Source organism: Nicotiana tabacum, chromosome 10 (genome assembly GCF_000715075.1).
Source record: "Nicotiana tabacum cultivar K326 chromosome 10, ASM71507v2, whole genome shotgun sequence".
In the NCBI taxonomy this organism is placed as follows: Eukaryota; Viridiplantae; Streptophyta; class Magnoliopsida; order Solanales; family Solanaceae; genus Nicotiana; species Nicotiana tabacum.
Window position 1 is genome coordinate 132765134 of NC_134089.1, and position 22365 is coordinate 132787498.

Consider the following 22365-nt stretch of genomic DNA (forward strand, 5'->3'; position numbering starts at 1 on the left):
TTTAAAAAACAACTGATTTGGAGAAAACATATTTTTGTCTTTTCTGAAAATGATGGAAAATGTAAAATCTTTTTTTATTTTCTTTTTCTCTTTTTTTTTGGGAAATGATGAGAAAGCGCAAAATCTTTTTGGATTTTTCATTTTCATTCATTTTTTGTCTTTTTCTTGAAAAAGTTGTGAAAGAAAAATATAATTGTGCCCTACTTGCTTCATTTTAAACTTCACCCTCTTTTCTCTCTCATCGGTCCGCCAAATGACCCCTTTACCCCTAAAGAATGCAACATGTAATACATAGGGATGATTAAATGTCTTTTTGGGCTACGAGCCCATTTTGACATAATTTGGATAGGCCTCCTACAAAGGAACACGATACCTAGGACCGAGCCCTACTAAGTCACAATGATATGATGCAAATAAAAATGACCTAAAGGCTGACCTACGTTTGGGATTCACTAACAAGGCAATTCGGGGGAACGTTTGGTCAATGGTGGCTACTCAAGATTTCCACCCACTCCATATGTCCGATGCCTCCCCACTCCCTTCCTAAAATAAGGGTGACTCAACAAAGAGTTCGTGTAAGCAATGCGTACTACAAGACTTGTTGCAGAAAGAAGACCCATGGTTATGCAAATGATGACAGTTATAAAGCGGTAAACACATAACGAACAACGATAAACAAATAACCAACAAAACAGGAAATACGACAAACAAACTAAACAAACAAAGCAAATAAAGAAAACAAACACCTCAATCAAATATCCTAAAAGCCAACAAGGTCAGGTATCAGCTCGAACCTGCAACTCTCCAGCAGAGTCGCCAAAACTATCACACCCTTTTTTCTTTACCTCACTAAACCCTCTTAAAGATATTAAAAGGTTTTGTAAAGCTCAAAAGGGTTTCAATATTGAAAGTGACAAAATTGGTGTTTTAAAGGATTTTCAGAGTCCCCACCTGACATTTGATTTCGGTGTGTCAGGTCACCGTTTTTAAAAATAATTTTTCCTTTTAAAATACTTTGGACTCTAAAACTAAGTCTGCACCAGAGTTCTAGGTAAGGGGTTAATTTGAATCGGGGAGAAGGTGTTACGCATTCCACGAGTCCTGTAAAAGTTACGGTTGCGTACTCGATCTAGTTAGCTTTTAAAATATTCAAATTGAGGTAAAAATAAACACAGAAAAGAAAAATAAACACACAAAAGGCTCGGGGTCGTTCCTACCTAATAAAAGAAAAAGAAAAAGAAAAATACTACGAGTTATACTTTCGACCTCCAAATACAAATACTCCGGGGTATACCTCGAATAAAATATATACAAATTTCGTGGGGAATTCGCCGAATGATAAACTAAACGAAATGACCTCTCGCCTCAAATAGAGATAAAATAAAGAAAACCTAATATTTGCCTACCCGAGTGTGGTCGACATAAATATACTACTAGTAGGTAAAATAAAGTGAGCAGGAAAGTAAAACTAAAACAAAACAGTGACCTTAATCCAACGCTCACTTTCTTTTTAGCTCCATTTAAGCCCAAATCCCACGGACCAACAAGCAATTCTTTTCATTATCTTCTTCTATTATTATGTGAACTTCACGTCAAATATCAACACATATTTAGATACTAGATACTAACTTAACTAGATATTAAGTTCAAACAATCAATCATTAAGGAAAATAGTAAACAAAATGGTAATAGACTTGGATGAAGCTAAACTATCAAACCAACTTAAGCGAGTCACAAATAAAGAAGAAACAAATAGCATTCATGTCACCAAGAATCAATCACATGTGCACGCACAGAATCTAAAGCGAGAACAAAGTAAGAGATGAACCTCAAAAGGAGTTATCAGATTTTCTTCGACACTAGAAAGTTGTACAAGACCCTTAAGCCAAAATCGAGCAAATTGCAGCTCGAACAAGGATGGAAAACAGCAACAGGAAATTGCTCCGCGAATTGTCCCGCGGACAACTATCTCATCCGCATATGTTTTTTGCTCTTTGTCCTCTCTTCTTTTTTTAAAAATTTTCTGGTCGTGTGTGGCCGACCAGACCCTCTGGTGACTGGTCAGTGTGAAAGGACTAGAGGGGTAAGGCCGGCGGATGCTCCTTCTCTAGGGTTGGTCGTTCGAGGTTTTTGAGATGGTGGGAGCCGCTAGATTAAGAGAAGGATGGAGGTGGCGACGAATGTGGCTTTGAGAGGAGGTGGGACTGTTGTTGGCTATGGCAGCTCCTTTTGTGTGAAGAGGAAAGGTTGCAGCTGAAAGGTTTTCTAGGTTTTTGAGGGTGTGTCTGGCGAGTTTGAGTGGTTCAGTGGCGGGAAGAGGGTGGAGGAGAAAGGCTGGCGGTGGCTGCTGTCGTGAGAGAGAGATGAGAGTTCCCTGTTTATTTAGGATTTTTCCTCTTTTTTTAAAAATCTGATGGGTGGTCTTCCAGGGTTCCTAGGGTTAGGTCTTGGGCGTTCTCTTTAAAGTATTAGGGTTTTTTTAGAGTTGAAAAAGAAAAAGTTGATAGGTCTAATGGGTTTTGGGTGCGGGTCATGGGTCTATAGGTTATTTGGGCTAAGGAAAATTGGGCTAGTCCAAAATTGCTTAAGAAAATTCGAAAATGGGGCTACTTTTAGGGTTGTTCAAACTCTTTTAGCTAAATCCCAAATCTTACTCTAAAAAGTATAATGTATTTAAAAAATATAGAAATTACTCTTAATTAATTAACATACACTACTAAAATAAAACTAGATATTAAAAGTGAAATTATTTATGTATTTTTTTAAATTTTATGAGAGGTAGATAAACTAAAAGTAACTAGATAAAATATCAAGCTAAATAAAAGAAAATATTTTTGTAATTTTTATTTTTGTGATAAAATAAAGTAAAAGAGTCAAAACTAGTTTAAAATGACGATATTAGACCTAAACAAAATATCTAAAATCTAAAATGAGTAAAAATTCGGGGAGGGTCAAAAATTACATGTCTACAGCTGCCCTCAACAGACCTACGCGATCGCAGCCCCACTCTTGCGATCGCGTATGAGGAAACAAGCAGAAGAAAATACAGCAGCAACAACAGTCTCTTTAAAGCCAAACATACTCTGATATCCACCCGAAACTCACTCGAGGCCCTCGGGACCTCAACCAAACGTACCAACACATCCTATAACATCATTAAAACTTAGTTGAGTCTTCGAATCACTCAAAACAACACCAAAACACCAAATTACCATCGGATTCAAGCCTAAGAAAAACGACGCCAAAACTTAGCAAATCACCTCCGAATGACCTGAAATTTTGCACATACGTCACAAATGACACTACAAACCTACTCAAACTTCCGGAATTCCATTCCGATCCCGATATCAAGATTTCCACTGCTGACCGAAAAATGCCAAATTTCCAATTTCACCAATTCAAGCCTAATTCTACCACAGACCTCCAAATTACATTCCGAACAAGCTCCTAAGTCTAAAATCACCTAACGGAGCTAACCGAACCATCAGAATTCACATCCGAGATCATTTTTCCACGTCCCAAATTCGCCCTCCGTGATTTTCGTGAGGGCACCTAGTCTCTACGACTAGGTAAGCCAAACAATTTTGGAAAAAAAGAAACAAAATGCAAAAAAAACTAATAAAACTGAAGATAAACAAATATAGAAGCATTTAAGATGCCGCTCGGCATTTACTAGTACAAGATCTCAAAAACTGAACAACTTCCCAAAACCCGGAATCTCATGAAATCACAAGCTATGAATACTACATTGTGATCTAACTCCAGAATGTCTAAATCAAGATAAATATAGAAGGGCTAAAACTATAAGAGAGAATGGAAAGGGACTCCTCGGTCTGCGGATGCGGCAGATATACCTCGAAGTCTCTGGAGAATCGCCTCGCCTCAAGGGTAGTAGGGCTGAGCCAAGGAACCTGGATCTGCACATGAAAAACATGCGTAGAAAGGGTATGAGTACACCACAACGATACTCAGTAAGTGCCAAGCCTAACCTAGGTCGAGTAGTGACGAGGAAGGTCGGGGCCCTACTGATTATAGCTGAAAAATATGGCAAACAATATAGAATACGACAATATAATTTAATGCTAACAGTATGATATACAAGATAATAAGAATAACAACAAATACAACAGAAAAAAACATCACAGGAAGAATACAGCTCAACACAGAGATAGCAATCGGGGATCTACCAAGATACCGTCATGTAGCCCCCAAATGTAAATATCTAGTGGATCTCCCGGGTGTCGTCCGGTAGTCCAACTCATAGTGTGCCGGGGATCTATCGGAATCCTGATTCGTAGTCCCCAAATGTAAATACCCAGTACTGAGGGAATCTACCAGGTGCAGTCCCGTAGTTCCAATATAAATGTGCAGGGGGATATACCGGAATACAAATCCGGAATACGAATTCGTAATCCCAAAGTAAACATGTAGGAGGATCTCCCGGGATACCGTCCCGTAGTCTCAAAGTAAACACACAACAGCAACACGAAGAATATTCAGTTAAGTCCAAATTTCATACCAAGGTAAACAGGTATTTCTAACCTAGTATGCTGCACAGAGTTCAAATAAAGCAGTTTGAGCAAGTAAAGCAATTAAGTCAATTAGACATGCTTCCCTAAGCTAACAGTAGGCTTAAATTGCAAGTAGTATAAACAGGGAAGAAAACACAATTATAGTTACTTAATAAAAACAGGATTTTCATCAATTAGCACATGTACGCATTCATCACCTCACGTACAAGGCATTTCATATATCAACAACACCAATATCTTAAGGGGAGTTCCCCCACACAAGGTTAGGCAAGCCATTTACCTCGAACCGGCTCAACAATCAACCCGAAACCACGCTCTTGCCACGAGTACTCGACTCCAAATGGCCCAAATCTATTCAAATCAATTTCATAATGTAAATATAACTTCAAGTAACTAATTCCACCAATTAATTCGAAGCTAACACATGAACCCCCATTCACTCACGAGTCTAACCATACCAAAATTATCCAAATCCGATGTCAAATCCCACTCAAAACTCGAAAATTAGGTCTAAGAACTTTTACAAAATTTTCCCCAAATTCTCAACCCAAATCCAAAATTAGATGATGAATTCACATTTAGATTAATGGGTTATAAGCAAAAAAGAGTTAAGAATCATTACCCGTAAAGTCCATCCGAAAATCTCTCCAAAATTCATCTCCTATCGAGCTCCCAATTCAATTTTGTGATATGAACTCAAAACCCTCGACTTTGAACTTTATGTTCTGCCCAAACACGACCTTAACCGCGATCGCGGAAGCTTCCACACAATCGCGAAGAGCAACTTTGCTGGCTCCCAGATTTACCCCACGCGAACGCGATAATCCTTATGCTGCTCAGCTCTACGCGATTGCGGTTGACCTCACGCGATCGCGAAGAGCAACTTCTACTCTTTAGCTGCCTCACTTCTTCCTCTTCGTGAACGTGATGTAACCCACGCGTTCGCGATTCAACTTCTGCCAAAACTACGCGTTCGCACTCCCTTTCACGCGATCGCGTACAACAAAATCCCCTCTACCTCATCTAAGCCTTCACGATCGCGAGCCTCCTCATGCAATCGCGATGAAGAAAAGTCAGCAATAGAAAACCAACAAAAATCTGATCCTTCTCCAAGTTAAAAAATGGTCCGTTGAGCATCCGAAACACACACAAGGCCCCCGGAACCTCAACCAAACATGCAACTAATCCTAAAACATCATTCAAACTTGTTCCAACCTTCGGAACGCTCAAAACAATATCAAAACACCAATTTAACATCGGATTCAAGCCCAAGAACTTCAAAAACACTCAAATTACGCTTTCGATCAAAATGTCTATCAAACCTCGTCCGAATGACCTGAAATTATGCAAACACGTCACATTCAACACTACGGAGATACTCCAACTCCCAGAATTCCATTCCAATCCCGATATCAAAATCTCACTATCGAACCGGAAACTTCAAAAATTCCACTTTCGGCATTTCAATCCTAAATAAGCTACGAACCTCCAAAACACAATCCGAACACGCCCCTAAGTCCGAAATCACCCAACGGAGTTTACTGAATTGACGGAATTCCATTCCGAGGTTGTCTTTACACTGCTCCGACTACGGTCCAAATTCTAAAGCTTAAGCTCTCTTTTAGAGACTAAGTGTCTTAAAACACTCCGAAACTCAAAGCAAAACATCCCGACAAATCAAAATGGCAGAAACAAACTCGGGGAAAGTAGTTAATAGGGGATCGGGCATTAATTCTTAAAACGACCGGCCAGGTCGTTACATCCTCCTACACTTAAACATTCAATCGTCCTCGAACGAGCATAGAGACATATCTGAAGTAGTGAAAAAATGAGGGTAACGGCTGCGCATATCCTGCTCGGTCTCCCAGGTCGCCTCCTCGACCGGCTGACCCCGCCATTGAACCGTCACTGATGCAATGTTCTTTGACCTCAGCTTTTGAACCTGCCTGTCCAATATCGCTATTGGCTCCTCAACATAGGATAGATCTTTGTCCAACTAGACTGAACTGAAATCCAACACATGTGACGGATCGCTGTGACACTTTCGGAGCATCGAAACATGAAATACGGAATGAACTACTGCCAAGCTGGGAGGTAAGACAAGCTCATAAGCAACCTCCCCAACATGCCGCAATATCTTAAAAGGACCAATAAACCTCGGACTCAATTTCCCTTTCTTCCCAAATCTCATAACGCCCTTCATAGGTGAAAACTAAGCAGAACCTGCTCTCCAACCATATAGGATACATCATGAACCTTCCGGTCCGTGTAACTCTTCTGTCTGGACTGGGCTGTACGGACTCTATCCTGAATCACCTTAACCTTCTCTAAAGCATCCTGAACCAAGTCTGTACCCAATAATCTAGCCTCACCCGGGTCAAACCAACCCACCGGGGATCTACACCGCCTACCATACAAGGCCTTATACAGTGCCATCTGAATGATGGACTGATAGTTATAGTTTTAGGCAAACTCCGCTAGTGGCAAGAACTGATCCCAAGAACCTCCAAACTCCACCACACACGTACGAAGCATATACTCAAGAATTTGAATAGTGTGCTCGGACTGTCCGTCCATCTGGGAGTGAAATGTTGTGCTCAACTCCACCCGAGTACCTAACTCATGCTGTACGGCTCTCCAGAACCGTGATGTGAACTGAGTACCTCTATCTGAAATGATGGAAACTGGAAAACCATGCAGACAAACAATCTCCCGGATATAAATCTCTGCAACTGCTCCAAATAATTGGTAGTACATACAGGAATGAGGTGTGCGGACTTGATCAGCCGATCTACAATCACCCAAATGGCATTGAACTTTCTCAAAGTCCGTGGGAGTCCAACTACGAAGTCCATGGTGATCCTCTCCCACTTCCACTCTGGAATCTCTATCTGCTGAAGCAACCCAGCCGGTCTCTGGTGCTCATACTTTACCAGCTAACAATTGAGGCACCGAGCTACAAATCCAACTATATCTTTCTTCATCCACCTCTACCAATAGTGTTGTCTCAAATCTAGGTACATATTCGCGGCACTCAGATGAATGGAATACCGCGAACTATAGGCCTCCTATAGAATAAACTCCCGAAGCCCATCAACATTGGGTACACATACCCGACCCTGCATCCTCAATACCCCGTCATTACCAATAGTCACATCTCTGGCATCGCCATGAAGAACCTTGTCCTTGAGGACAAGCAAATGAGGGTCATCAAACTGATGCTCCTGGATACGATAAAACAAGGAAGATCTAGAATTCACGCAAGCTAGAACCCGACTGGGCTCCGAAAGATCCAATCTCACAAACAGGCTGGCTAAGGCCTGAACATCCATTGCCATAGGCCTCTCGGCTGCTGGTAAATAAGCTAAACTCCCCAAACTCTCTGCCCGACGACTCAAAGCATCAGCCACCATATTGGCCTTGCTCGGGTGATATAACATAGTGATATCATAGTCTTTAAGCAGCTCTAACCACTTCCTCTAACGCAAATTAAGATCCTTCTGTTTGAACAGATGCTGCAAACTCTGGTGATTATGGACAGGATAATTCTTCTCATGTACCTTCAACTATCTGGACGCGTAGGCAATCACCCTACCGTCCTGTATCAATACCTCTCCCAGGGCCAATCTTCGAGGCATCATAATAGACAGTATAAGACCCCGAACTTGTAGGCAATATCAAAACTGGGGCTGTAGTCAAAGCTGTCTTGAGCTTCTGAAAGCTCACCTCACACTCTTCCGTCCACTAAAACGGAGCACCCTTCTAAGTCAGCCTGGTCATTGGTGCTGCAATAGATGAAAACCCCTCAACAAATCGGCAGCAATAACCCGCCGAGCCAAGAAAATTGTGGATCTCTATAGCTGGGGATCGTCTGGGCCAACTCTGCACTGCTTCTACTTTCTTCGAATCCACCTGAATACCCTCACTCGATACCACGTGGCCTAAGAATGTCACAGAATCCAACCAAAACTCACATTTCGAGAACTTTGCATATAACTTCTTTTCCCTCAAAGTCTGAAGCACTGTCCTCAGGTGCTACTCATGATCTTCCCGACTCCGGGAGTATACCAGAATATCATCAATAAAGACAATGACGAAGGAGTCAAGATATGGTCGGAACACATTGTGCATCAAATGCATGAAGGCTGCTGGGGCATTGGTCAGCCCAAATGACTTAACAAGGAACTCGTAATGACCATATCGAGTCCTGAAAGCAGTCTTCGGGATATCTGGCTCTCGAATCTTCAACTGATGGTAACCTAAATGCAAGTCAATCTTAGAAAACACGCGTTCACCCTGTAGCTGGTCAAACAAATCATCAATATGAGGCAAAGGATAACGGTTCTTCACTGTAACTTTGTTCAACTAGCGATAATCAATGCATATACGCATAGAACCGTCCTTTTTCTTCGCAATAAGACAGGAGCACCCCATGGTGATATACTGGGCCGAATAAAACCCTTATCAAGAAATTCCTATAACCGATCCTTCAACTCCTTCAACTCAGGAGGGGCCATACGATACAAAGGAATAGAAAGGGGCTGAGTGCCCAGCGACAAATCAATGCCAAAATCAATATCTCTATTGGGCGGCATGCCCGGAAGATCAGCTGGAAACACATCAGAAAAATCTCGTACTACTGGGACTGAATCAACTGTAGGGGTATCAATACTAACATATCTCAAATAAGCTAGATACGTGTCACACCCCTTCTCAACCATACGCTAAGCCTTAAGGAATGAAATAACTGTACTGGAAGTATGATCTAAGGTACCCCTCCATTCTACTCGCGGTACACCTGGCATGGCCAACGTCACAGTTTTGGCGTGACAATCAAGAATAGCATAATAGGGAGACAACCAGTCCATGCCCAAGATAACATCAAAATCTACCATGTTGAGCAATAATAAATTGGCTCTGGTCTCAAAACTACTAAGAGCAACCACACACGACCGATAAACCTGGTCCACAACAAAAGAATCTCCCACATGAGTAGAAACATAAAGATGGGGAACTTAAAGAATCCTAAGATACACCCAAATGCAGAGTAAAATAAGAAGACACATAAGAATAGGTGGAGCCTGGATCGAATAAAACCGATGCATCTCTATCACAGACCAGGACAATACTTATGATGATAGAATCGGAGGTGACAGCCTTGGCACGGGCAGGAAGGGCATAATATCTGGCCTGGCCTCCCCCCTAGGACGACCTCTACCTCCCCGACCTCCACCTCTAGCTGGCTGAGCATGTGGGGTAGCAAATGGTGTTGTGATCATAGCCGGAGAACTCTGCGGAGCGCGCTGTGGCTAAGAAGTCTATAAAGGTGCACCCCTCCCTAGCCTAGGGCAATGCCTCACCACATGGCGTATGTCACCATACTCAAAATAACCTCGCGGCTAATGTGGCAGTAGGAACTATACGGTACGGGTACTCTAAGACCCCTAAACACCTGAAACACTATGTGAAGCCTGAGACGCAAACTGAGCTGGCTGACCTACAAAACCTCTACCATACCGTACTCTTCCTCCAAAATAAGGACCAGTGGGTCTCTCCAGTCTATGAGGTCTCCTCACTTACCTATACTCTCTCTCCTGACCTAATCTATCCTCTCTCTCCTAGACCCACCTGTCCTCTACTCAGTGAGAGATCCTCACCACCCGCTGAACTAGGACCATAGGCTGTGTCGCCATGACACCTGGAACCTGACCAATGTGAACTAGCTACTCTGGAGTGGGGGCGGCGGAAGTTTGGGTCCCTTCCTCGATCTGTGAAGTAGTCGGTACAACCTGAATCAATCCCGCCTAAACCAATGTACCAAACGCAGGTGTCTAAGTGTCTCTCCCAGCCTGAGAAGTAGTTGCAGCCGTAGTAACTGATACCGCCTAAGCTAGGTCAGTCCACACTGATAGAATCTGAGCTTGGGCCTCCTAAAGGCCAGGAATCACAACAGGTACAAGGGGTGTCTGAGCTGGTCTCGCTGGAGCATCTGGGGTTGGGACTTGATCTGGAACAACGGGAGGGTCTACAGGTACTACCCCGATTGCTTCGCAGGCTGCACCCCTACCCCTGCCACAGCCTCGACCCCTCGCGGGCCTAACTGGTGGTACTGCTGGCTTGTCATCCTATCCGGTAGTGCGAGTCCTCACCATCTGTGAGAGAATGAAACAATAGAAGTTTAGTCACCAGAATCAATGGATTCGCACGATAAGAATTCAAGAACATGGAATTTTCCTAAAAGTTCCGCAGCCTCTCGAAAATAAGTATAGACATCTCCATACCGATCCGCAAGACTCTACTAAACCCGCTCATGACTCGTGACACCTATGTAACCTAGGCTCTGATACCAACTTGTCACGACCCAAACTACCCAGTCATGATGGCGTCTATCGTACTACTAGGCTAGCCGACTCATTACCCAAAACACACAATATTTCATTTTAGAAATATATTTTCAAATTGTTTTATCATAAAAATCTTTCGTAAGAAATCCAAAACAAAGAAAAAATGCAAAAATAAAAGCCCGACATCTACGATACAAGTCTGAATATGCCAAGACCAATACAATCTGGAAAATCTAATAAAATAGCTATAGGAAGATAGGAGGGAGAAGAGCAAGGCTGCAATCGCCATGCAGCTACCTTGCTAACTCCAAAGATCCGTGGTGGAAGAATCAACACTCGCTCAAACATCCAATAACACCTAGATCTGCACACAAGGTGTAGGGAATAATGTGAGTACGCCAACTAAGTAAGTAACAACCATAAATAAAGGCTGAGTAGCAGTGACGAGCAATAAAATACATAAGGATCATAGTATGAAATCTTAGTGAAATAATATGCCTACAAATCAATTTTTGAGTCAAATCATCTCGTAAAAATTCAGTTTCGATGAAAATCATTTATAGATATTTTCAACAGTTTCAGTAAAGGCTCAGTGCAAAATAGAGTGAAGATAATCAAGTCATAAACTGCCTCTCGGGCAAAATATCACTCATAAACAGCCCCTCAGGCAAGCTCACAATTACTCATGCCTCCCAGTCGCTCATCACTCAGCACTCGACACTCGGTACTCGGCGCTCGCACTCAGTAGGTACATGCGCTCACTGGGGGTATGTACAGACTCCGGAGGGGCTCCTTCAACCCAAGCGCTATAACAAGCTAAATCATGGCATCAATCTCTCAGGCCCTCGGCCTATAATAAACATGATGCGGCATGCAGCCCGATCCCATATAATATCCTCACAAATCAGGCCCTCAGCCTTACTCAGTCATAAACCACACAAGCCACCCGAGCAGTTAAGTAAAATTAGGGAATCTCAGCCCAAAACAATATTTATGTGCATCAAAATAGAGTAATATAACTGAATTATGCAGTAAACATGAGAAATCGTGACTCGGTATGGATTTCAAATCAAAATAGTGAGAAGATAGTAAGAAAATGCCCCTGAGGGTCCAAACAGTATTGGCACGAGGCCCAAACATGGCATTCAGCCCAAGTTATAAGGATTCTTTCTAAATACATAGATATTGATCACTCCCAACTATGCCTTATAAAAAGGACAAAGCAGTCGTTGCAAATATAATTCGATTTACAAGTCTGGAGTCGAATCCCACAGAGAATTAAAGCTTAGCTACAGTTGTTCACTATCACCAAGATTACAAGCTTGAACAATTCCCAACTTATAGATAATAAGATTCTTGTGTTTAACTAACTAACTAACAAATTAAAATAATAAATTAACACTAAAGATACTACAGGTTGGAGAAAAGATTAAGGAGGTCTAGAGTTATGATTTCCCCAATTGTCGGAATCCTTCCTGCTATGTTTTCTATAATTTCGCCTAAGTATTCTTTACCGTTCATGAGCGCTCTGCGTATTGTAATTCTCTCCCGAGTAATTACGATAATTTACTAGACATACTCTCCTGAGTTACACTAGCTGGCTTTAATTACAACTCACTTAGATCGCACCCAAGGTTTCGTTATCCCTAATCCCACTTTTAAACCCTTGGTTATTGATTACTCACATACGTCAGGAGTGATGTTGTTCAACAACTACCTAAATATGCACTCTCTCCCGAGTAATACATATTAAATAGGCAAAGCTAATTGAGGGCCCTTCAATCAACCACAAGAATAATATAGTTGGACAAATAGAGAAAATACTACAGCTCAATTATATAAAAACATAACAAGAATTATCCCACAAAAGGTTCCATCAAAATCCTAGATAAAAAATTAGCTATTTATAATAGTATGCAAAATTAAATACAATACTAAAAGTCATAACCAATAATGGAAATAGGAAGAAGGAAGTTAGAAACTTGTAGAAGAATTCTCATTTAACTCCAATATCTAGCTCCCTGTGGAAATCGATCCCGACCTCATCGGGTAAAAGCTGCTTCGACCTCTCTCACTACTCAATAGTAGTGCAGGGTTTGCCTCGATCAGTCACAACTAAAGTACTCACTATTCTCAAGGAATAACAAAGTCAAGAGATATTGCTTCATTTCAAAACACAACATAATGGCTCATATTCCTAAAAAGAGACTAACTACACCCGGTTCAAATAAAACCCTTGGAAAAGAACTGCGGCACGAAGAAAAACCAAAGGGAAATTGCTACACTACCTAACAAAAAAATCTTTTTTTCATTTAGACTTAAATACCTCAAGAAAATTTTCTAATAGATCCATCGTCGGGAAAAGTCCAATACTTTCTATTTAAAAAAATATTCAATTAAACTAACATAAATAAATAGCATAGAAAATTACCCAGATAGTCTCCTCACCCCACACTTAAAATTGTGCATTGTCCCCAATGCACACCCATACATACAAGAGGGTAAAAGAAACTCCCTGGTAGGCCAAAGGCCGAAGCACTAGCATCTCATGAGGTACTCAGACTTCTCTCAGGTCTGGTCCTTCGTGCAGGTACCTCTTTGTTCCAACCATCTGGTTTGTTGTTGCATCCTTCCAATAGCTTTGCTTTCCATGATCCTAAAAAATCAAAAATCGACACTACAAAAATAATATAATTAAAAAATAATAATAAAAAAAGTAAACAATAAAGTTGGGCTGCCTCCCTACAAGCGCTTGATTTAACGTCGCGGTAGGAAGTGAATCACTTTCTGCCTCCACTTTGAACTTATGAATTGGAACACAAGTTTTGATTCTGCTCTATGATCATGCTCCTAGGGTGGTAGAATGAATCTGACTGGCCCAATAAATAATGAAGTATTCTGCATTTCTTGGCCTTTGGATGAGATGTGTATTCCTGACTTTCTGGCATGAAGAATTCCAGAATGTAGGCATCTTGTTCCTTACTCCTTGACTCCTCAAGTGGCTCGGACGACTCTATTTTCATATCATCATCCATACACAATGTGGAAAAATTCTTGAAGTGTGGACCAATGCGCTCAACTACACAAACATTGGGATTGTCAACATCCTTAACACTAAGGACACTAGAGTCAACTAAATATGTATCCTCAATATCCTTGGTTGACTCTAGTATCTCTTCTACGACATCGGCATCCTCAAAATCTAGTTCGATTGATTGTTGGTGTTCTATTCTGGCCTTCTCCTCTAGCTCATCCTCGTATTTTTTTAAATTCTCCAGTATAATGGCAATTTCTGCAGCCAATTCATACTCATATTGGCTATTATCCACAATGTCAACTTGTTGCACTTTACAAGGTTCAATTAATTTATTCTCTTAAGCCTCCAAGTTGTGAATAGTTGCCCCTTGACTTTGTACCCGCAGTTGTATCTTATCATATTGTTCCATAAGGTACTTTAGCATATCCTTGATCTCTTTCAGGTCCTCATACGGGTTCTTTGTTCCTATTAACTTCACAAGAAAAAGAAGAACCATCAAAGTAAGGGGTTGGGGGAAGATAAGAAATATAAACACAACCATGAAAGTGACCATCTTGACCACCACACATATCACACACATTCCACACATAAGATTATGTTGGTGCACATAACTTGCTCTCGAAAATATTTTGATAATTTTTCCCTGTGTGGTTTCCTCCACAATATGCATAACGAGGATCAAAAGTAGAATTACCAACATCAAAACTCTCATAATTCCAAGATGCCATGTCTCTCAGATCAAAAATAAAAAAATTATAAATAAATAAATAATCAAATACACAAAAACAAAAATAATAGTTCAAACTTGCAACCTAGAAATATGTACACCTACAGCTACACCATTAGTTCTCCGGCAACGGCGCCAAAACTTGATCACGCCCAACTATGCCTTATAAAAAGGACAAAGCGGTCGTTGCAAATATAATCCGGTTTACAAGTCCGGAGTCGAATCCCACAAAGAACTAAGACTTAGCTATAATTATTCACTATCACCAAGAATACAAGCTTGAACAATTCCTAGCTTATAGATATTAAAATTCTTGTGTTTATCTAACTAACTAACAAATTAAAATAATAAAATAACACTAAAGATACTACAGGTTAGAGAAAAGATTAAGGAGGTCTAGAGTTATGATTTTCCCAATTGTCAGAATCTTCCCGCTATGTCTTCTATAATTTTGCCTAAGTATTCTCTACCGATCATGAGCGCTCTACGTGTTGTAATTCTGTCCCGAGTAATTACGATAATTTACTAGACATACTCTCCCGAGTTACGCTAGCTGGCTTTAATTACAGCTCACTTAGATCGCACCCAAGGTTTCGTTATCCCTAATCCCACCTTTAAACCCTTGGTTATTGATTCCTCACATACGTCGGGAGTAATGTTGTTCAACAACTACTTAAATATGCACTCTCTCCCGAGTAATACATACTAAATAGGCAAAGCTAATTGAGGGCTCTTCAATCAACCACAAGAATAATATAATTGAATAAATAGAGAAAATACTACGGCTCAATTATATAAAAATATAACAAGAATTTATCCCACAAAAGGTTCCATCAAAACCCTAGATAACAAATTAGCTATTCATTATAGTATGCAAAATTAAATACAATACTAAAAGTCATAACCAATAATGGAAATAGGAAGAAGGAAGTGAGAAACTTGTAGAAGAATTTTCTGCCTTGCTCCTAATGTGTTCTTGTCTCCTTAGGTCGAATCCTCGGTCTCCTTAGCCTCCTTAGGTCTAAATTATGTCAAAAGTATGTCAAAGGTCTTCAAAATACCATTTTTCCATGTATATATACCAAGTAGGGTTGGACCCAAACAATTACACCTTCTCCTACGCGAAAAAGGATACATTTTCCGGACAGGACGTGCGCGACCGCACTTGGACCGCGCTCAGACCGCGCATATCCACTTTGATTCTGCCTAACGAGTGCAGCCTGAGCGCGGCCGCACACTTGACCCGCACTTTTCACCCTATTTTGTTGGGAATTTGGAAAAACATAAAACATAAAAGTTGTAGCCCTTTGAGTTAACTTTCCAACCATATATTGTGGACCCAAATAAAGTTCTTAGCGAAAAGTTATGTGCATTTTACTAGACAGTGCGTAATATGCCTATTCGATTCTTCGTTCGCTCTTATTTATCATCCGTTGATCCCCGAACATGATCCTGACTTAATTTCTTGGGCTTTTACTCAGACTTCAAAGCTCCAAATCACTTGAATTCATTCCATAACATCTATATAGTTCGGAATCCCTCCTATAAGGCATAAAACACACAATTAGTGCAGAACACTAGCGATTAAAGCTCAAACTCAATTAAAGTGCAGTAAATTAGAGTGTAATAAGCGACTAAAATACGTAATTATAGCCTATCATCAGATATCATATAGTTTTTAACAAAATACGCAACTCTACAGTTGCTACGGAACGGACCAAGTCACAATCTCCACCGGTGCACGCCCACACGTCTGTCACCTACCATTTGCGTCACCTCAATATAGTAAAATGATACGAAATCCGGGGTTTCATACCCTCAGGACTAGATTTACAATCGTTACTTACCTCAAATCGAATAAAACTCTAACCCGCAATGCTCTTGCCTCTCGACTCGGCCTCCAAATGCTCCGAATCTAACCAAAATCAGTATATTGTCATCAATATATGCTAAAGGAATGAAACCTATGAAAATTATCAAAATTAAGCTAAAAATCCCGAATTTGGCTCAAATCCGGCCCTAGGGCCCACGTCTCAGAATCCGATAAAATTTACAAAACTAGAAAGCCCATTCACTTACGAGTCTACTCATATCAAATTCATCAAAATCCGACATCAAATGGCCATTCAAATCCCCAAAATTATCTCTCCAAATTTTCTTCCATTTTTCCCAAATTTTACACCCCAATTCCCAATTTAGATGATGAAAATCAAGATACAATCATGGATTTTAACCAAAATCAAGTGAAGAACACTTACCCCAATCACCTCTTTGAAAATCCCCTCAAAACTCGCCTTCTCCCGAGCTCGCTATTGAATTTAGGAATTATGAACCCAAACCCTCGGTTTAAACTTTAAACATTCTGCCATGTTATTTCCTTAATCGCGATCGCGAAGCACAAAAATGGACTGCCCCTAAACGTACCTTACGTGATCGCAGATACACACACGTGATCGCGGATAACAAACTCACAAAACAACACGAACGCGCCTAGCTCTACGCGATCGTGTAGAGCAATTCCTTCACCTCACCACGCTCCAAATCTTTCTACGCGAACGCGACCTCAGCCACGTGCTCGCGATAGCTAAACTCAACAGACCTTCACGATCACAGGCCCCAACTGGCGATCACATAGAACAATTTCACAGCTTCTCTCAACAAACCTACGCGATCGCAGCCCCACTCTTGCGATCGCGTATAAGGAAACCAGCAGAAGAAAATACAACAACAACAGTAGTCTCTTTAAAGCCAAACATACTCTGATAACCACACGAAACTCACTCGAGACCTTCGGGACCTCAACCAAACATACCAACACATCTCATAACATCATTCAAACTTAGTCGAGCCTTTGAATCACTCAAAACAACACCAAAATACCAAATTACCCTCGGATTCAAGCCTAAGAACTTATAAACTCTCAAATTTCACAAACGACGCCGAAACCTATCAAATCACCTCCTAATGACCTGACATTTTGCACACTACAAACCTACTCCAACTTCCGAAATTCCATTCCGACCCCGATATTAAGATTTTCACTGCCGACCGAAAAACGTCAAATTTCCAATTTCGCTAATTCAAGCCAAATTCTACTACGTACATCCAAATTACATTCCGAACACGCTCCTAAGTCCAAAATCACCTAAATAAGCAAACCGAACCATCAGAATTCACATCTGAGATCGTTTATACATAAGTCAACATCCGGTTGACTTTTCTCAAGTTCAACTTCTAAATAGGAGACTAAGTGTCTCATTCCACACCGAAACCACTCCGAACCTGAACCAACCAACACGATACGATGAATACAGCTGAAGAACACATAAAGAAGCAGAAATGGGGGAAATGGGGCTATAATTTACGAAACGACTGGTCGGGTCGTTACACCCAATCACCATCAATAACCATAATCGGCACTACCCACATCATAAACTACAACTACTCACCATTACCTTCTTAACTACAACCACAACCACCCAATATTATTAACTATTACCATCCACCACCACGGTCATCAATCATAACCGCTATCGCTATCAATCACCACTAGCTACTATCTAGAACCACCACAGATTAATTTGTATTTATTTGAATTTTATATTTATTAATTTTTAAATAAAGATAAATTTTATATATTCAGATATTAAAAAGACAAACATTCTTTATCATCTACTATTTAGATCTTAACACACATCTTAATATTCAGATGTGCATTTAGATTTAGGTATCTTAATCTTAATACACATTTTCATATTCAGATATGTATTCAGATTCAGACGTCTTAATTTTTTAAAAACAAATGAGACCGCCTCAAATCTGGAACTGATATACCCACTTCTCCCTATCATAAGTAGTAGGGGTGAGCCGATCAGATCAACCTATTACATAGTAACAGATATTTAAGTTAGCATTATGAATAATTCAAATACATATCTAAAGCTTTGTACGTGACTATCATCCATCCATCCCATTTTGTGTGTTCTTGTTTAACTTGGAAAAGAATTTAAAAGAGAAAGAATTTTTTTTGAAATTTATGGTCTAAAATAAGTTATAGATAATTGTGTGCTATAAAATCATTTCATTAAGGGTAAAATGAGAATTTTAAATTTAAATTATTCCTAAATATTAAAATATATATGTAATTGTTCGTGGAACGGACTAAAAAGAGAAACTTATTAGTATACGTATTGGTACAGAGGGAGTACAATATTAAGTATTTGAGTAGTAACTATATTAGTGAAGATAAATATAAAATAGGTCTAGTTATAAAGATTCTCAATAAAACACGAGAAATTAAGAGGGTGTTTGGATTGGCTTAAAAGCTGGCCAAACCAGCTTAAAAGCACTTTTTAGGTGGTTGGAGTGTTTGGTAACTTTAAAAACAACTTTTAAGCCAAGTGGTTTTAAGCCTAAACAAGCTAAAAGCAACAAGTTAGGGAATCCCAACTTATTTTTTATAGCTTAAAAGCTGGTTGGGTTTGACCATTTAATTTACTCCTTTATCCCTAATAATCTTTTATTTTTCCAAAACCCTTCAAAGCCAAAAGCCCAAACGTTCTTTTCCTTCTTCTCTCTCCATTGTTCCCATTTTTGTCAACCATTTCTAATGCCATTTCTATGGCACATCTTTTATTGCCTATCCCTATTTTTTAATTTTTGTGCTCTGATTTTATTTTTATGATTTCTTCTCACGTAAATAATCATAACCGTATTTTTATTTTACTCCTCCTGATTTGATAGTATATTTACTAATAATTATTTTCTTGAAATTATTTATGTTTTGAGCGTTTCTTTTATATTGTCAAACAAACAATGTCATAATCGTTTGTCTTGTACAAATACTAAAATACAAAATATTTGAAAAAGTTGAAACAAATATATAGCACTAAATATAGTAACTTCAAATGAAAACTCATCTAAACACAAATATTTTTTTCCATTTTTTTTGAAGGAAATTCTCCAAAAATAACATACTACAACTTTAAGGATATTTCAGTCATTTTAACAGAAAAAAGTGTGCTTACCGGCACTTATTTACCAAATACTTCAACAACTTTTTTTCAGCTTAAACACTTTTATCCAAACACATAACTGCTTATTTATAAAACAAGTTCCAGGACTTAAAAAGTGCTTTTAAGCACCGTGCTTAAAAGCTACTTTTTTTAAGCCAATCCAAACGGGCTCTAAGTACTATTTTGATACCTTGCAAACTAGGAATGCCGTAAACCCAAAACTGCTAATCAAATTTCTTGTCGCAATATATGCAATATGCATGAACTAGGTTGAATGAAGATAGGGAAAGTAACTAATGACACAAGAAAGTTTTCTAATCAAGTCATCAATATCCATTGAATAGATAAAACAGAAATCAATATATTGGAACTAAGGAAATCAAAAATGTTTAGCCGATAGGAGAAATTAAGGATTACTATTTATCATCACTTATGTCGTATTATAAGAACAAACACGTGCATGCATACCAATTCAAAAGTTCATTTAATGCATTTCATCTTCACCTATATATTGCACACATACAGAAGAGAACTCGAAGTTCTCTGATGGCCGTTTGTTACTCTGTATCTGCCATTGCCATTGTATCAACTTTTGTAACCATCTTTTCACTTTCCCTTTTCTTGAATTCGAAAAACAAGATCTTCAATAAAGATGTAAGCTTATTAGGAACAAACGGATGCGATATTTACAAAGGAAGTTGGATTTTTGATGATTCATATCCACTCTATAATTCATCAACTTGTCCCTTTATTGAGGAATCATGGGACTGCCAAAAGAATGGACGCCCTGATGAAGAATATTTAAAATATAGATGGCAGCCCTATGGATGTAATTTGCCGAGGTATAAGTTTGTTTATCCTTTGATTAAGCATTAAAAGAGTTTGATCGATATTCTTGAATTATTACAACGCCTTAGTCCCCAGCGAGATAGGGTCGGCTATATCTTTACTTCTTCATTTAAGCTTAACTCGTATCATCATCATACAAGATAATTAAATTAAAAGTAAAACATAAGTCAAATATATACATAAATAATAGTAGTAATATCAGAAGTTTTCTAACAGATCTAAACATATTCCCATCTACTAAATATATAATTTTTCTGAGACAACTTCCTTTCATACAATTTTAAGTCTACCCGGCCATCTTATTCTTGAATTAATATTTGATTATTTTTTTCCTTGTAGATTTAATGGAACTGAATTCTTGTTAAAATACAAAGGAAAGCGTATCATGTTTGTTGGAGATTCACTGGGTCAAAATCAATGGCATTCTCTTGCGTGTATGATTCATGCATCACAACCACAAGCCAAGTATATCATGGATAAAATTGGAAGGCATTATACATTCAGCCTCCCAGTAAGCCCTTTTTTTAGTTTAGTTTTTATAAACTAACATTATAAAATCATTTTTACTTTATCAAATCGTTTAATAGATAATTGAAGGTAAGTTCATAAAAATGAGATTAGTAACCTGAAAAACAATACAAGTTGAATATTAGTTTCATATAAGTTAAATTCATCATTTACATGGTTTATTCACTTTTATACACAACATTTCTAGCAAACATCTTGATTTTGTTTTATTTTTGTGGTCAAAGTTGAGAAAAAGAGAAAAAGAAAGGTTTTATCAGATGTCTTTCTTTTGTTATTTTCTTTCTATTTTTCTTCACTAAGACATGATTATAAACATACGAGTTGATGGGATATTGGTGAAATTGTAGGATTACAATATTTGGTTATTATTTCTTGGGAATCCTCTCATTGTTGACATTATCACGGAAAAAGGCTCAAGAGTACTGAAGATTGATTCTATCAGTTCGGAAAATGTCTGGAAAGAAATGGATGTGTTGGTGTTTAATACATGGCACTGGTGGAATCGCACAGGGATTAATAAACAAACGTGAGATACATTGGATAGAACAATATTTTCAACATTCTTTATATATAGTATATGTTTATTCCCTACTAATTATTAATAATTAATTCAAGATTTGTTGCAGTTGGAATAGCATTCAAGATGGGAATACTACGTACAAAGATATGAACAGATTAGAACTTTACAAAAAAGCAATAAATACATGGGCAAAATGGGCAGACTCTAATCTCAACTCCACAAAAACAAGTGTCTTTTTTCAAGGAGTTTCTCCTGACCATGAGAAGTAAATTTCATTCTTCCTTTTAACTAGTTTGTTCTTTTCTTTAAGGTATATATGGTAAGTAATATCTTGAAATTAAAATATATTTTATTGATTATACTCAGATGTGAAGGAAAAACAAGACCATTGCAAAGTCCAGGAAGTTTGTTTCCAGGAGAAATAGAACTAGAGAATGTTCTGAAAACCATGTCAAAGTTATATGTTCGTTTGATCAATATAACGAGATTGTCACAATATAGAGCAGACGGTCACCAATCCATATATAGCTATAAAATGGATTGCTTGCACTGGTGTCTACCTGGGGTCCCTGATGCTTGGAATCAACTCCTTTACCACCACCTTATTTCATAGTTTTAGTACATTTTGCCCCTTTTTTTTCTTCTTAATTAATATACTTTTCTTTAAAATTTTGCGTGGAAATCTACACGAAATTACAACCTCTTTAAACCTGGGGAATGCATTTTGGCGATTCTGAGTACCTTTTCATCTAACTTATCAACTACCTCTGATTAAGAGGAAGAATTCTGATCTTGTTATACATTCAAAGCTAT

The 22365-nt window shown here is 38.9% G+C and overlaps 1 protein-coding gene across 1 annotated transcript; it reads left to right on the forward strand.

Annotated features, from left to right (window-relative positions):
- Positions 1-20201: 20201 nt before the first annotated feature.
- LOC142165390 (protein trichome birefringence-like 43) lies at positions 20202-21821 on the forward strand. The gene is made up of 4 exons (XM_075223956.1): positions 20202-20497; positions 20844-21015; positions 21380-21558; positions 21659-21821. Exons 1-4 carry the CDS (start codon positions 20202-20204, stop codon positions 21819-21821), a joined length of 810 nt encoding a protein of 269 aa, XP_075080057.1.
- Positions 21822-22365: the final 544 nt, after the last annotated feature.